The sequence below is a fragment of the Cinclus cinclus genome, chromosome 12 (genome assembly GCF_963662255.1).
Source record: "Cinclus cinclus chromosome 12, bCinCin1.1, whole genome shotgun sequence".
Classification (NCBI taxonomy): domain Eukaryota; kingdom Metazoa; phylum Chordata; class Aves; order Passeriformes; family Cinclidae; genus Cinclus; species Cinclus cinclus.
In genome coordinates this window covers 3,807,969-3,823,551 of record NC_085057.1, presented here as the reverse complement: position 1 = coordinate 3,823,551, position 15,583 = coordinate 3,807,969, and the positions used below count along the sequence as shown (strand labels likewise).

Here is a 15,583-nt window from a genome sequence, read left to right as displayed (position 1 = left end):
AACTAACTTTGAATCCAGCACCTGCCTCTGATGGAACCACACGCTTCAGTGAAAACCTCCGCATTCCATTAAGAGGGAGCTGCTCATCAGTTAAAACATTACAGCTCATGCTGGAAACAAATCATTCTGTTACAAACAACTTGGGCTGCAAGGAATGCTATAGAAATAAAACCCCCACACCTCTGAGACATGGAGTGAGAGCCAGGAGGCACAGCCTGTATCATTATTCCAAATGAGATATGTAAAGCCTCAGTTTATTCCTTATTTACATCAGTAAATACCAGGCTTCACAGTGGCACAAGGAACATTGTGGGAATCTCAACTAACAGTAAATTAATTTGGTTGTGGAGGAAGGGCAATCACAGGATGCATCAAATTAATGCATCCTTTGCCTACAGAGACTTCTAAGAAGTCGTGACACAGAGAAAGAGTCTCCTGAGATGAATCTCACAAGGAAAAATGATCACGAGCACAGCATCCTGATTCTGCTCAGCTACCTCATGCTGCCAGCACACCTTGTGCGAAATCATTTCAGAGATTAAAAATCCCAGGAAGTTATTACCACTTTCAGAGAGGTATTTATAGGACTTGAATTAAAAACTTATTTTATCAGTGTTTGCTACATATTTGGAAGGTTTCTTTTTAAGGAAACCCTGGTGATGCCTCCTGTGCTCTTTGTACCTTCTCCAGCAGCTTTACCAGAAGCAAACTGTGTTATGGTGCATCCCTGTGCTACAACATGGTGCAGAAATGAGTTGCTTAAAGCTCACCACCACAGAAGGGGCTTGTGGCTCCATTCCTCACACCTCCTCCCAGCCACATCTTCCTTTCCCTTGCAGGGCTCCCCAGGTAAGATGCTAATTTTCTGCTAAGGCCTTACAAAGCAGGACTGTGGTGGGGAGAGCAGGGGTCAGCTGGTAGATTAGCTCAGCTCATTTCCAATGGCTAACAGCTGAAATTTTCCCAGGTAAAAACTGAGGAGAAAAAAAATCCCAACAAACTGGAGTGGGGAATACTGCTCTGTCCCATATTATGTGCTCCTAGCACTGTTTGTCTGCACCCAGTTTCAGGCACCTGAACCTTTTTGCTACACAAAGACACAAGCTGCCCAATGCTGGTACAAATCAGAGCTGAAGAAGGCACATTATAGCCAGAAGAGACAATAAATACTTTATACCTCTTTCCTTGGTTTTATTTGAGATTTAAATCCCTACCCTTGTAATCCTTGCTGATCCCAAAATCTTGACAGCAATGGGTACATTACATGTGCTTGAAACATTATTTGTCTGTTCCAGTAGATTTTGCTGTAGTCCCTGCTCCAAGCTGGTGCAGGAAATCCCCCTGCTACAATACAATGGTGCTTTGAGGGGGCAGAATGCCTCTTAAAACCATCAGGACCTTCCTTTCCCCTGCTGGCAGTTGTTCACCATCACTGTGGCAACTGCAATGCCTGCATACACTAGAAATATTAGGCAAGAATTAGGCTTATTTTAGCTATATTCTATAGTGTAGCACCTGGAAGGGAGGAAGGGAACGAGCACCATATGAGCAGCCACAGTGCATTTCCACCCTGGAAATATTCCACAGCTGTCTGAGGCGACAGGTACAGCACCTTAAAAAAAATCTAAGAGATCACATGGGTTTGTTCAGTGCTTCTGACAAAAAAAAAAAAAAAAAATGAATGGTGTGAAACCTTAGCTAGACCTCTCACCAGCTGAAGATGCTCTTTTTCACTCTGAGGCAGAGCTGGTTGGAACATAAACCTTCCTGGACTTGAGGGATGGCTGGAGCACAAGCCTCGGCTGCTGTGCCCAGCTGCTGCCACTGCTGCCTCACAGCCTGAGCCAACTGCCATGAAATGTAATTTCTCTACCAAATGCTGGTGTCACGATCACTTGCTCTTGAAACACTGCCTGGGACTTCAGAAGCATATTAAGTAACACAGGAGCTGCTTCTGAGAGGTTCCCAGGAAGATAAACTGATCAACTTGAGAGCTGAAGCAGAGGTGAGGATGAAGGGATTTTAGTTGCTATTTGCTTCCAGAGGCTTAAATAAATGTTTTTTTAAACCCTAAAACACAATATTAAAGTGTTGAATCCCAATGCTTTTGGCAAAAGCTCCCTCATCTAGGAATGATTTCATATCAGCCAAGCTGTTAAGCAGAGGTTGTCATGGAAACAAGTTTTATTCAAATGATATGGCCAGAGATATACTGTATTTAGTGAGTTCTTCATTTGCTGCATATTGGGAACATGTCAGAACTAAATGATATTGCATAACTTTGTTTTCTTAAAAACAACCTGGCTCACTGCCCCTGGTTTTCTGACAGGCTTGTGTCCAGTCCTGCCTGGAACAGAAGGTTTTCCACACAGTACCTGCTCCACAGGAGAGGCTCCTCAAGCATCTAGTGCCTGCAGGCTCCCAGGGAGCCCAGACTTCCCAGAGAAGTCTTCCTTCAAGTACACAAAGCTGCCCAAGTGAAACAAGCAGAGGAACCTTTCCTCAGCTTCTATAACTGTAATAACCATTTACTAGTACAAAAAGAAGTGCAGTTCAACCAGATCCTCTCCTCCCTTAGTAAAAAAAAAACGTCCCTACAGATGTATTTTGAAAATCTCAAAGAAAAAATTCTATAAAATTAAATAAAAGTTCATGTGGTGGTGGGCATCTCATAAGTAAACACAGGAATCCTATTAACTTAGTCCTGGTGGCAGAAAACATCTCAGGAAGGACACGTGCATACTAAATTTGTACCTCTGCTTTTTTTAGCTGCGAAGCTGTTAAAAAGTACAGGAATTTTGTCCACATTCTAGGAGTAAATGCTTCTTCTTCTTCTTTTTTTTTTTTTTAATATAACCAAAAATAAATGGAATAGTTCTTGCTCAAGTTATAAACTAAAATCAAGTCAGTTTTGGCCAGGACACTGTATAGAAACTTTATCCTGAGGAGGGAAAACAAAAATTTAATACTAAATTGGATCCAAAATCACTCTCATGGAAACTACTGTGCAGGCTTTATGGAGTAGCATCCAAAGGAAGGTGATTTAACACCTCCCAAGGGACCAAGATTCCTGATTGCCCAAGAGAAGCTGAACATGAACGAAAAGGCACACAAAATGAAAACCTTACCCTTAAAGTTGTTACATAACTGAACATTCTGTAAAATGCTTCATGGGAAGGAGATGGCATCTTACAACCTCCTGTGAAAATGGAACAGGAGCTTGCTAATTTCTGGTGAAAAATTCTGGGGCAGATGATCCTAGATTACTCCAGGCTTTCTAATTGCAGTTAATAAAGGAAAAAATGGGTCCAATAGCTCTTTTGGAATATTAAAAGCAAATCACAGGATGGAATTCTGCCAGATATGAGCATGAAGAAGGCAGTACCTACCTCAAGTTAGTGTACAAGTTGGAAAGATATCAGTCTTTCCAGGATCCTTGATGCATTCCAGAACCACAGCTCTCTCTGGTTACCACCACTTGTGAAGGAAGGCTGAACATCATCCAAAACCCTTTACAGTTAAATAAGGGCATAGATTGACTTCATCATGCTTTAGATTAGATCTTTATTTCTTTACCTAGCCATCTTTGGGGAGCTGAACTGGCTTAACCCAGCATCCGATCCATGGATCAGGTATTAAGAGACTGGATACTGGGCTTAGCTTTGGATACTGGGCTTCTGCTTTCATCTTTCCCTGTTCCCCACACTTGGAAAGCTCTGGGGCTCTTTGAGATGCTAAAGAGATACCCAGAAAAGGTGAGGTCAGGAGCATAAATGCAAGAAACCTGACAGATCTCAAAGTTAGATATTGGAAACAAACTCCAAACATCTTGCTTTTCCTGATTTTCCAGTAAAATATCTGCAGTGTTTCACTTAGATATTGCTTCCCTAAACATGAGGATCCCAAAATAGCACCATCCTCAATGCTATTCTGGATCATAATGTAGTTGGCACCACATCTGGCAATGGCTTTGATGTGGAACATGAGCTTAAATACCGATCTTTTTTTACAGACTTCACAGAAACAATGTGCAAGGGTCACATCCTACACACTGCACAAATCATGTTAGCCTGGACTGCAGAGCGAGGCTGGGATGGAAACCCCCCACTACTATGGATATTGTTAAAAATAAGTACATTCCAACAGATAAAAATTACAGGACGTAATATTTTTATACGAGCACGCTGCTCTATGGTTCAGCTCATAGGGGTCATTCCACTTTCCCCATCACACCAGCACGTTTGGTGCCTGTCCAAGCCAGCAAAGCAAGGGCCCCCTTCGGAAATAAACCACTAGAGGGAGACTGACTTCAGCAATGAACACCCCATAGGGAGAAAATCCTGCACAACCATTAAAAAAAAACCCAACAAGATTTGGGTCAAAATTGCTCTTTGTCTTTCCTCTTCACACATAAAAGCGGCTGAAATTAAAGGGTCGAGTTTGGCTTCATCGAGGTAAACTGAGGGAGCATGATGTAAATGGGATTAGGCAGTCACGTGTTCATCTGCTGTTTGTAAGAGACGTTAGGCCAACTCTATTAAGAAAAAAAACAACAAAAAACCAAAAAACAAACTACCAAAAAATAACCCTGCCACTGAAAATACTAATAGCTGTATCCTAGCAACATCACGGATTCCATGTGGACTTTGTTCTGGAGTCTACAGTCCTATTTCATCAAAATTATTGACTTACTCAAAGTCTCTAAACGACCATCAAAAAAACTGTTAGTGCTTAAAAAAATACAAACATTTAATTAGTCACATTAATAAGAAAAAAACGTAGAGCAGCATTGCATGCTAGTGCTCCCTTTTCATTGAGCTCAATTTAGCTTCCTTTGAAATCAGTGTCAAAATTCCCACTTTATTCATTGGTAGCAGAGCCTCTCCTTCAAGGAGAAAAGCTGGAAATTGCCCTACAGAACTTGGCAGATGAGGTTTGTTTCCCAGGCTGAGCTCACACATTGCACAGATAGAATTCATACAGCTCTCTGTGATCCTCCCAGTCATCATGTCCTTATTGCAAAGGTAAATCAATTGGCATGCCAGTGGCATCCAGAGACTTTCTACAAGGCTTTTGTGCTATGCATATAACCAGTGTCCTTTTCCCCCCATAAGCTTTGTTTTTGTTTAACCACAAAAAACTTTTTCAAAATCTCAAAAAATGTGAAATCCTGCTGGATCTTCCCAAAACCCCAGGCCCCTCTTCTCTCAAATATGAAGACTTCAGGTTTAACACAGCTCTGGGAGGTTTTTCCTCATCAGTCTTGCATCACTGAAGTGAACTTTGTTAGATAAAATGCAAAGGCAAAAGTCCAAATACATAAAAAATGGAATGGCCCAGCCCTTCTGAAGAAAAACCCTTTGCACAAAAGGAATGCCTAAGAATAAACCCAACCCCAAAACAAATAAGCTCTTACCCTGATCAACTTGCATGATGATCCAAGGACTCCTGGGGCATTTTGGCATATAACTCAGGGTTTGGGCAGACTCAGATTTTGGTCACAATTTTCACTCAGATCTGAAGTACATCACAGCTTTTCTGACAATTTTCATCTGTTATTCTAAGCTCTGCTTCAACAAGAAGTTAGCAAGACCTTTTACCAGAGAGAAAGCACTATTAAAAGAATAGTTTCCTTTTCATCATTCTGCCTTAAAAGCTCAGTTGATAGGATAGTCTGGTGAAAAATGTTTCTCACACTTTACTTAGCCCACAAAGTTGGTTGAGACCCACCGCCACTTTAAAACTGCAAAACCTTTTAATGTGCTATTCCTATAGTTCAAAGTTAAATGACAAGAGAATGCCTTTGTGGAAGAGCTGATTTAAATACAGAAGGGTCAGTTAGTGACTTTCAGCCCATGAGCATGAATCTGGTGATGGCTGGATTTGAATTCCAGGCATGGCACTGAACTGTCTGTGCTGCTCCAGCGGTGGTGGTGGAGAGCCTTGAGCTGACCTCACAGTGTCATGGGAACGCTGCAGGATCATCATCCCACTCCAACACCCCAGCAAGGGCGTTATCTCAACAGACAACACCCGTTTAACTATGAATTTAGCATTCAAGCAATGTTCGTGGACTCTCTGCTGCAGTTAAATCTCACAGTTTTAGTCACACCAAAGGTTTTACATTGCTCATCCTTTCATTTCCACCAGCTGCGGGGGGGAAGGGGCCATAGGCAAGGAGAGGATATTCATTTGCACAGAATGCCAAAATAAGGGAGTAGTTCTGGCTTCATCTAAGCTGTGCACAGTGTAAACCAACAAAAAAGGTAACATATAAGGACAATGGAGCAGCAAAGAAATCAGATTTCAGATTTTATCTACTCAAATTAAAAGATGGTATCAGAAGGTACTTCCAGCACCTCCAATAACTTCCTGATGACTAGATTGATTCCAACGAGAGCAGCTGAATAAAAATTCGAGAGTTGCATACCAAATCCTGCTCCTAGTTATGCCTTGAAAGAGAGCTGTTTGCCTACTTTATACCTAGGTACAAGGGGAGGGAAAAAGTAAAATACACAATAAGGATGGAGATGCTTTGACTAGCCCAGCAGATTTGAAGGCTCTCTCTAGCATTTAGTAGGAGTAGCAACCTCATCCTGTTGGCCAGTTACAATGGGATTGCTTTTGATGGTAGAACACTGCAGACAACAAGTGGAGAACAGCAAGGGCTGAGTTCATTTGAAGAAAATAAACACTTGCCTTCACAGTGGCTTTGCAAGTGGACTTTCAGTTGTGCATTACCTCCTTTTATTTTTTTGTCAGTTAATTTTCTAGACAGATATTCACAGTAGGTCTATCCAAAAACACGGAGAGGATAGCAGTGGAAATAATTTGGCTCATGCCCAACAGAGCCACCTTTTGTTCTGAAGCTGCCCACACTGTCCATGGTGAATTTCCTCTTGGGTGCCAAAGACCATTTTGCTGTGATGAGGGTGGTGGATTAATCCTGTACAGATGAAACAGCACAGCCCCAGTGCAGGGAATGTTTTTTGTGAGGGGTGAAGTCATAGGGAGATGTGACAAAAGTGCGTAAAGCCTGCTTGTCCCACTGCCTGGTTTTACCTCATGGCATCAGGAACATGCTTATTTCAAGACTCTACAGCCCTTTGTGCTAATGAAAAACTTGAGCCTGAGAAGCACTGCAGCAGCGGAGCCCAAGGGCTGGCAGTGCTCCTAAAGGCAATAAGCTGCTTATTTCTGGCCTAAGGAGTTTATAGCACCCATGTATCCCCAAAAGCTCATTAACTCTTCAGCAAGCAGCTGAGACATTAGATGCACGAGCAAAACAGCAGTGGCTTGAGTTTGTTACAGCATAGATAAAACTTCTGGGCTTGGCTTGTCTGCAGCAGGTTGGTTCAATAGCCAGAAGCAATCCCACTTATGTATAAACTGGAGAAAGCCTGATCTTGTGAAATGCTCTTTAGCGTCTGGCTTTGCTGGTAGGAGTGTGTGTAGCTAAAACTCAGCCCTGCCACAAGGCTGCACCCAGCTCTCTGGTACCCACCACGAGCCAGAACCAGCATCTGGCAGCATCTCCTGCCACAGCAGCAGAGGAAGCCACGTGCCCTGACACAGCCTCACACTGCATCTGCTTCTCGCTTGCCCTGCACTCCTCCATCACCCCCTGCCTCTGGGACAGAGGCATGGGGATGCAATGCAAGCAGCTGGCCTGCATCCCATGGAAGACAACCATGGACACAGGAAGAGAAGGACAGGAAAACCTGTGCCTGGGAAGATTTTAAAGGAATGGCTTTTTGTAACTATCTCGGCAGGTCCATAGGACTGGATAGCAGCTATGAGCTCCTGTAGAAAGCCATCATACCAGGGATATTTCCTATCTCACAGCAGCTATTCCCCATGTCACAGGGGAGGTCTTCTACAAAGGAGCTACTTCTGAAGAGCAGTGTGTCACCAACAATTCAGCAGGTTAAGTTTAGCAGAGACAGTGATAGAAGTGAGCAGGAAGGAGCTATTCTTCCCCTCTGCTTTTCTTCCCTCTCCATTGAGGAAAACCTTTAAAGACCAGGTCCCTTTGCAGAAGGCTACAGAACTTTTAGCAAGTGGCATGCACGGAGGCTTTCACAGCCATGATACCTGTGTCTGGTTATTTCCAGTCAAAATAATCTCCTACTCAATTATGGAGAAGAATAGAGAAGCTCAGCCTGACTCACAATCACATGGGGGAAAAATGAGAGGAGTTGTTCAAGTTCAAAACGTTCATCTTGCTGTGGAGGAGGATTAGTACTGCTGTGGAAGGAGGCTTTCTCTCCCCCTGCAACAGCACAGCACTAAGGGATGGAAAAGACCCGAGTCCACTTCCCTGCTGTGCCAAATATACTCCTCCGTTCTTCCCTCCTCCCTCCCCAAGAGAGCATATGAAGTATTAAACAGCCAGGAATAAGCCCTTGAAAAATGTGATCACTAGCTGTCAGATACCCCTCTGTCACAGAGATGCAGCTCTGTGACTGTGACTGCAGATCCTCCATCCTCCATCCAGGAAATCAGGATTCAACAGTGACATTAATAGTCCCATCCACTCTGGTGTCATCTGTACATTTTGCATTACTGTGCTAATAATTTTGGGAACAAAACCACACCCAAAAATCCTTCATTAGTGTTTTGCTGCCCTTTCCAGCCTGATAGCAGTTCCCAGTGCCCCATCCCCAGCCTGACATCTGGATCCTCTGCAAGCAAGAGGCAGGGTGGAAGTTTCCCAGCATTATTTAAATCTGCCTTCATTTCTCTGGTAAGTACCGTGGCTGTGCCCTGGTTACAGAGGGCAGGCATGGCTCCTTGTGCAGAGCAGTTATTTTGGGCAGTACTGTAATTTTTGCAAATTTTAATCTTCTCATGCTGTTTTCACATTACCCAGTGCCCAAACATTACCTTAATGTGTCATCTTCTGTTCTGTCATTGCCACAAAGTATTATCATGATCCTTCTAAACACCCACAAACCTCCCTCATTAGCTCCTGACACTCCCTCCTCCCCTTCCAGGCATGACTGATAGCCACCGTTATGCTGATGCCATTCCCTAGGCTGCAACCTCATGGTTTGCTCAGTCTCCCCCTTCTCTAGGGTTCATATCAGCTCTCTCTCCCATTGCACTGTTGGATTTTAAGTTTCCTTGGCAAAAGGACAGCTTTTTGTTTTGCTTTTGTAGGACCCAGGTCTCTGATTCACTCCAATAGGTGCAAAGATAACACAAATAATGAGTGTCATCCAGAGAGCTTTCTGGGAATTACAGGAAGCCGAGAAGGAGGACCTTTAATCTTTTTGTGCCAGATCCAGCTCAAGCCTCTGTTATCCCTTTTTGCTCCAGACTGACCTTTCCATCTCTTTGATTGCAAAGCCGGAAAACTTTTCCTTGCCTGAATTATCTATGACAGCAAAATTGCTTTGGCTGACTGCTCTCACCTGTCCTGCTTCCCTGTGATGTGGAGCTCAGGGATTGTCCTTGAGGCATGTCCAGGCATTTCCTACTTCTTCCCTTACATCACACCAGGGACAGCACTGATTTCTACTGCACTATTACAGGGGTACAGTTCCCTTTCCAGAAACGTTATGCAGAGCTCCCAGCCGCAGGAACACAGATCAAAACCACTAATAATAAATAGATAAGGATTCAGGAAGCACACTGATAGAAAGAAGGCAATATGCCACAGTATTTGCTGTAAGAGTCCCTGTTTCAGCTGTCTTTCCCGTTCAAGGCAGTGAGAGGAGAACATGAAGAGGCAGCCAATTCAAGTAAAGCATGCTGAAAGGTCAGAGGAATCCATCTAGCTTGTGCAGCACCATTTTGTAAGCAGAGAATAGCTCTTCATTAAACTGGTTTTGTGAAAGTGATTGAAGGGAGAAAGGAAAATAGCTTAACACTCTCATTACAATCTCTGGGAATTACCTGTTCCCCATGACTGCTGTGACAATCTGGCTTTTGTCTGGCTATGCCCCAATCAATGGACACACAGTGTTTCCAGCCCCCACCAGGGCACTGGAGGAAGGAGCTCTGTGTTTCAGTGTCCAGGGTTCACCCATGCACAGAGGTGTCCCTGCTTGGCTGGGGGCTGGACACCTGGCACAGCCAAGCAGCACCAAATATGAAGGCTTTGCCCTGTGGATACGGGGGCAGTTCCTGCTGCTCCTTTTGACTCTCAGTGTTTGACACTTCCACAGGCACCGCAGTCCCTGCAGGTGGGAAGAGCTCCTTGAGCACCTCTGCAACAGCAAAGGGGTTACAAAAATACCCTAGCTCTACTTTTTAGTCAAATACTGTAAGTCTGCCACTAACGTCCAAGCTGAGAGTGAGTCGAGATGAGGAACTTGTTTGAAGTTGATGGGTCTGATGCAACAAGACATGAAGCAACCTGAATTGGTGTTGGCTTGCCTGTATGGGGTCAGCCAGGTGGGGCACGGAGGGCTTTTCTCCTGGCAGGGTGTAACTAACAGGCAGAGTTATCCTGGTGGGTCTAATGCAAGGTCAGCCCCTTTGGGCGGCGAGGAGCCTGCTCATATAAAGACTGTTAACCCCCTGCCTGCCCCTTATTTTCTTCATTCCTTCTAGCTGTCCCTTTAGTGTCATATCTCTCAGTCAGCCAAATTCTAGGCTCACACCTCCTATAGCCCTATATAACAGCCTCATCAGGGAAGCAGCCCTGGGAAAATGGATGAAATACCATTCCCTGCCGGCTCTCTTCTCGCTACAGGTGGAAGAAAGATGAGCTAGCAATTTGCTGCTGGCCTGGCAAGATAGCAGTGAATTACGGCAGCTCCTGAGCCAGCTCAGCTGCGCTGGCGAGCGTTCAGGGAGAGGAGAAACCCTTCCCGCAGGAGCGGAGGAGGGAAGCAGGTGTGTTATTCCCTTTTGTTCACTTGATGGCAGAGATCACAGAACTGACACGGGCCACAAGGGCTCCTCTGCTCCTCTGAAAAGCCACATGCCCCCCAGGACAATCAGTCCTCGTACTCGTGTTTGGCAAAACACGTTGGCTCCTGGCAGCCTGCCGTGGCAGAGCCTGTTCCTGCGCTGCACCGGGGGCCAGCGACACACGCGGTGTCCCGGCTCTTTCTCAAAGACACCGCTCCTGACAGGGGTGCCCGGGCTGCCGAGGGGACACCGCGAACCCGGCACTCGAGTCACTGCACGAATGTGAGAAACGCCTGGAAAATTGCACAAAGCACTGAACAACCCGTGGGCAACTCTCTGTCACAGTAAAACTTCGGTGCAAATGAGAAATGTAACAACTGAAAACAGCTCAGATGCACTGGTAGGAAGCAAGAAGCAGCCTCAATTATCTACCACCTATTTCTTTTTCCCTCTCAGGATTTCTTTGTCTCCTAACACTGTAATAAATAACAGACACAAACCAGATCCAGGGGCAAATGAAGTCCTGTGTGATACAGATTGCCCTCGACACATCTTTGGGCCAAAGTCTGGCTTTGGTTCACCACTGTTAAGATGCCAGGAGTTCAGCAGAACGACTCTGGACGTCTGGTGGCACAATCAGGGTCAGAGTCTGGTGCCCGCTACATGCAGAGAGACTTTCTGAAACCAGCCAGAAAGACCCACCCGAAAGATGCTCCACCAACCTTCGTTTTTGGGGCTGATGCAGATGATTTAATTGCTACGGTTTCTGGAATAACACTGAATTTACTGATGGCTTTTAATAGAATGCTCAAAAAGGATTTCAGATGTGTCCTTCACAAGAGGCCATGAAGGAAACTCAGTAATAGTACGATAATTGCATTAGCATCTCCAGTGAGCCCAGAGCCGCGCATTGGTGCGTGCCTTACAAGGCACACAGAGAGGCCTTGCCCTACATACACAAGGATGGCAAAGTGGGAGGGAGAGGACAAGGATCTGTGTCTCACTGGTCTACATTAAACTGCCCATTATAAACCTATGCACCAACAGCACAGGTGCATCAGCAGATGCTCTGTGCTAGTCAGGTCAAATGTCCAGCCCACAAAATCTGCCCAGCCCTCTGTGGGTCTCCTGTGTAAGTAAGCCTGGGAATTGATAAGCCCCTGAACAACACAGAAACATGGAGAGTATCCTGTTTGATCTTCTTAAGAACCCTAGTCAGACCCCAAATGACAGGTTCCTCTAGGAACACAAATGTCAGGCTCCTGATTTGCAGAGGCACCTTCTCCTTACTGTTCACACTGAAACATTTTCATGTAAGCTTGCCTGTAAAGCCTCCTTTCCCTCCAGCCCCCCCTGCCAAGCAAGGAACGGCACACCCGGATGCTGCACTTCAACAGGTGCTCCTGGACTTGCCTTGCCTGCAAGCAGAAAGTTAAATGGCCATTTAGTATGGACAGATCCAGCAGAAGCACACTGGTGACTGTGACACGGCTGTGTCACTAATGTGCGGCTATACCGAGCCAATACACATGCCATGGGTACCAGTACGTGTGTGTATATAGACACATACACACCTGCCTTACGCCCAGATACACTGTCCCCATCAGCTGTGAACGGCATCACGCTCCCCTGCTCCTCCAGAAGGGGATGCAGGGGGGATCCCCGCCACGGCCGCTGGGGCGGACACTGAACCCCGCCCCACCCTGAGCCCCATCCTGGCGAGAGAAGGGTTGGGGCCGGGGGTCCGGCTGCGGGCGGCTCCGCCCAGCCCAGCCCAACCCCGCTCCCATCCCCGCCCAGCTCCGCTCCCATCCCCGCTGCGGCAGCGGGACCTCCGCACCGCTCCGCGCCGCTGCGCGCCTGGCTCAGCCCCGCGCTCCGCAGGGGCCGGACTGCGCGGGGGGCGGAGGCGTGGGCGGAGGGACGGAGGAGCAGCAGGAGGAGGAGGAGGAGGAGGAGGGAAGGGAAAAAGGAGGGAGAGAGGGAGGGGGATTTACCCCATTGTCCTCGGCGGGAGCTGGGCAGAGCCGCCGCCGCCGCTGTGCGCAGGCTCGCCCGGCCCCTCGCCCGGCGCGGAGGAGCAGCTGCCGGCGGTAAGGGGAGGCTCCGCTGCGCTCCGTGACCCCCCCCACCCCCTCCTTCCCCCCAGCGCATCCCCGATGCCCCCGGGGAGGCGGCGGCGGCGGGCGCGGAGCTAGCGCGGGCGCGGGAGCCGCATGGCCCGCGGGGAGCGCGGCGGCAGCGCCCCGCCTCGCCGGGGCGGCCGGGGCGGCGGCGGCAGCGCGGCTGCGGGCATGGGGGCGCCGGGCGGCGCGGCCCTCGGCCCCGGCGCGCTGCCGAGGCGCTGAGCCCCCGGCCCTGCCCGCGCGGAGGAGGAGGAGAGGAGGAGGAGGAGGAGGAGGAAGGACCCGATGGCGAACAGCAGCGAGCTGGGGAGCAGCAGCAGCCCGCACCTGCCCAGCGCCGGCGGCCTGCTGAGCGCCTCCGGGCTAAAGCTCGCCACGCTGGGGCTGATCCTCTGCGTCAGCCTGGCCGGCAACGTGCTCTTCGCCTGGCTCATCCTCAAGGACCGGCACCTGCACCGCGCGCCCTACTACCTGCTGCTGGACCTCTGCCTGGCCGACGGGCTCCGCTCGCTCGCCTGCTTCCCCTTCGTCATGCTGTCGGTTCGCAGCGGGGCCGCCTGGCCCCACGGGCCCCTCAGCTGTAAGGTGCTGGCCTTCCTGGCCGTGCTCTTCTGCTTCCACGCCGCCTTCCTGCTCTTCTGCGTGGGGGTCACGCGCTACATGGCCATCGCCCACCACCGCTTCTACGCCAAGCGCATGACGGGCTGGACCTGCCTGGCTGTGGTGTGCATGGTGTGGACCCTCTCCATGGCCATGGCCTTTCCCCCCGTCTTTGACGTGGGCACCTACAAGTTCATCCGGGAGGAGGAACAGTGCATCTTCGAGCACCGCTACGTCAAGGCCAACGACACGCTGGGCTTCATGCTCATGCTGGCGGCCGTCATCGCCGCCACCCACCTGGTCTACATCAAGCTGCTCTTCTTTATCCACGGCCACCGCAAGATGAAGCCGGCCCAGCTGGTACCGGCCATCAGCCAGAACTGGACCTTCCACGGGCCGGGAGCCACCGGCCAAGCGGCTGCGAACTGGACGGCTGGCTTTGGCAGGGGGCCCACGCCGCCCACCCTCGTGGGCATAAGGCAGGCCACCCACAGCCAGATCAAGAGGCTGCTGGTGCTGGAGGAGTTTAAGATGGAGAAAAGGCTCTGCAAGATGTTCTACATGATCACCTTGCTCTTCTTGCTGCTCTGGTCCCCCTACATTGTGGCCTGCTACCTGCGGGTCTTCATTAAGGCCAGCTCCATCCCCCAGGTGTACCTGACCACCTCCGTCTGGATGACTTTTGCCCAGGCAGGGGTCAACCCGATCCTCTGCTTCATCTTCAACAAGGAGCTCAGGGTCTGTCTCCGAGCCCACTTCCCATGCTGCCAAAGCATCCAGAGCACCCAGGGCACCATCCTTTGCGATCTCAAGAGCTTTGGGATGTAGGGGGGCTTTTCTCTTTCTAAAAAAGAAAGATGGATATAAATTTCCATGTTTCTGCATATGAGCTCAAGAGAGTGTGACTTGTGGGGGACATACTAAACCACCACCCAGCACCCAAACCTTAGGCTGTAAGAAGCTATTTTATTTATTTTTCTATATTTTGCGTATGCTCTCTTCAGAACATAACAGGTTGCTGTCTATGGGACCAGGTACTTGAGCAGAACACCCCAAACCTTAGGCAGTAAGAAGCTGGTTTTTTTTTCTTTGTGATTGTGTGGTTTTTAAAAACAAAACAGGGCTCCGAGTTTCTGGTCTTGCTTCTAACGTTTCTAAACATGATTCCAACAGATACGGATTAAGGCCATGACGTTTTTTTTTTGTTTCCCTATTCCTGTCTGTTTTGATAAAGGCTTAACAATTTTACTCATGTAATATTTGATAAGGGCCAAGACAATTTTATACTAAAGTTATTTTTGATGACCTCAAGGGGTGTTGTTTTATTATTATTTGATTTTAAGTGAAGAACGTGAAGAGGACATTCCTAATGTGGTCAGAAGTCAGTTTTGGTGGGAGCTGTTGGGTTCATTCATTCTCAAATGGTTTGAGTATTTGAAGCCGTTAGTTATAACTTTTGCTTGACATGCAAACAGTGTAGAACTAATTTCAATTTTTCTTGTTGCACTATTCATTTGGTAATATTTCAGAACTATTTGTGAAACGTGATTTTAAAATACCAACTTTAAAAATAAGCAACTATAGCAGTTTTTAAAACCTAGATTGAAATTCATATTTTACTGCCTTTATAGGAAGTTATCTACAAACCTGGGTAATACTTGTACATTTTGACTGTTTTCTTTAATAAAATATTGAAAACCTTTACTGTATGTAATTGTTTCAGAATGGCAGCATTCTGCTTTGCTGACAAATAACTTGTGTATGTGGAAGGTTGTATGTCTTGTGTCTGAGTAGATTTCACAGCTAAGGTTATTATGGACAAGCACAATCCTTATTTGCTGTTAGATCTCAATTTAGGTGTTTATACCAATAAAAGTGACTAAAGCTATTTTTAAGAAGACTTAAATTCGTGATGGGCAACAGGTTTAAATAGCACAATTCTTTGTGTCTGCTGAAACCAAATTTCTGTTGTAGCTAATTGCTTCTCTGTTAAT

General features: G+C 47.3%; 1 protein-coding gene across 1 annotated transcript; it reads left to right on the top strand.

Moving 5' to 3' along the window:
* The first annotated feature begins 13,274 nt into the window (after window positions 1-13,274).
* Window positions 13,275-14,965, top strand: GPR27 (G protein-coupled receptor 27). The gene has a single exon (XM_062500916.1). It carries the CDS (start codon window positions 13,275-13,277, stop codon window positions 14,415-14,417), a length of 1,143 nt encoding a protein of 380 aa, XP_062356900.1. The 3' UTR covers window positions 14,418-14,965.
* The last annotated feature ends 618 nt before the right edge of the window (window positions 14,966-15,583 follow it).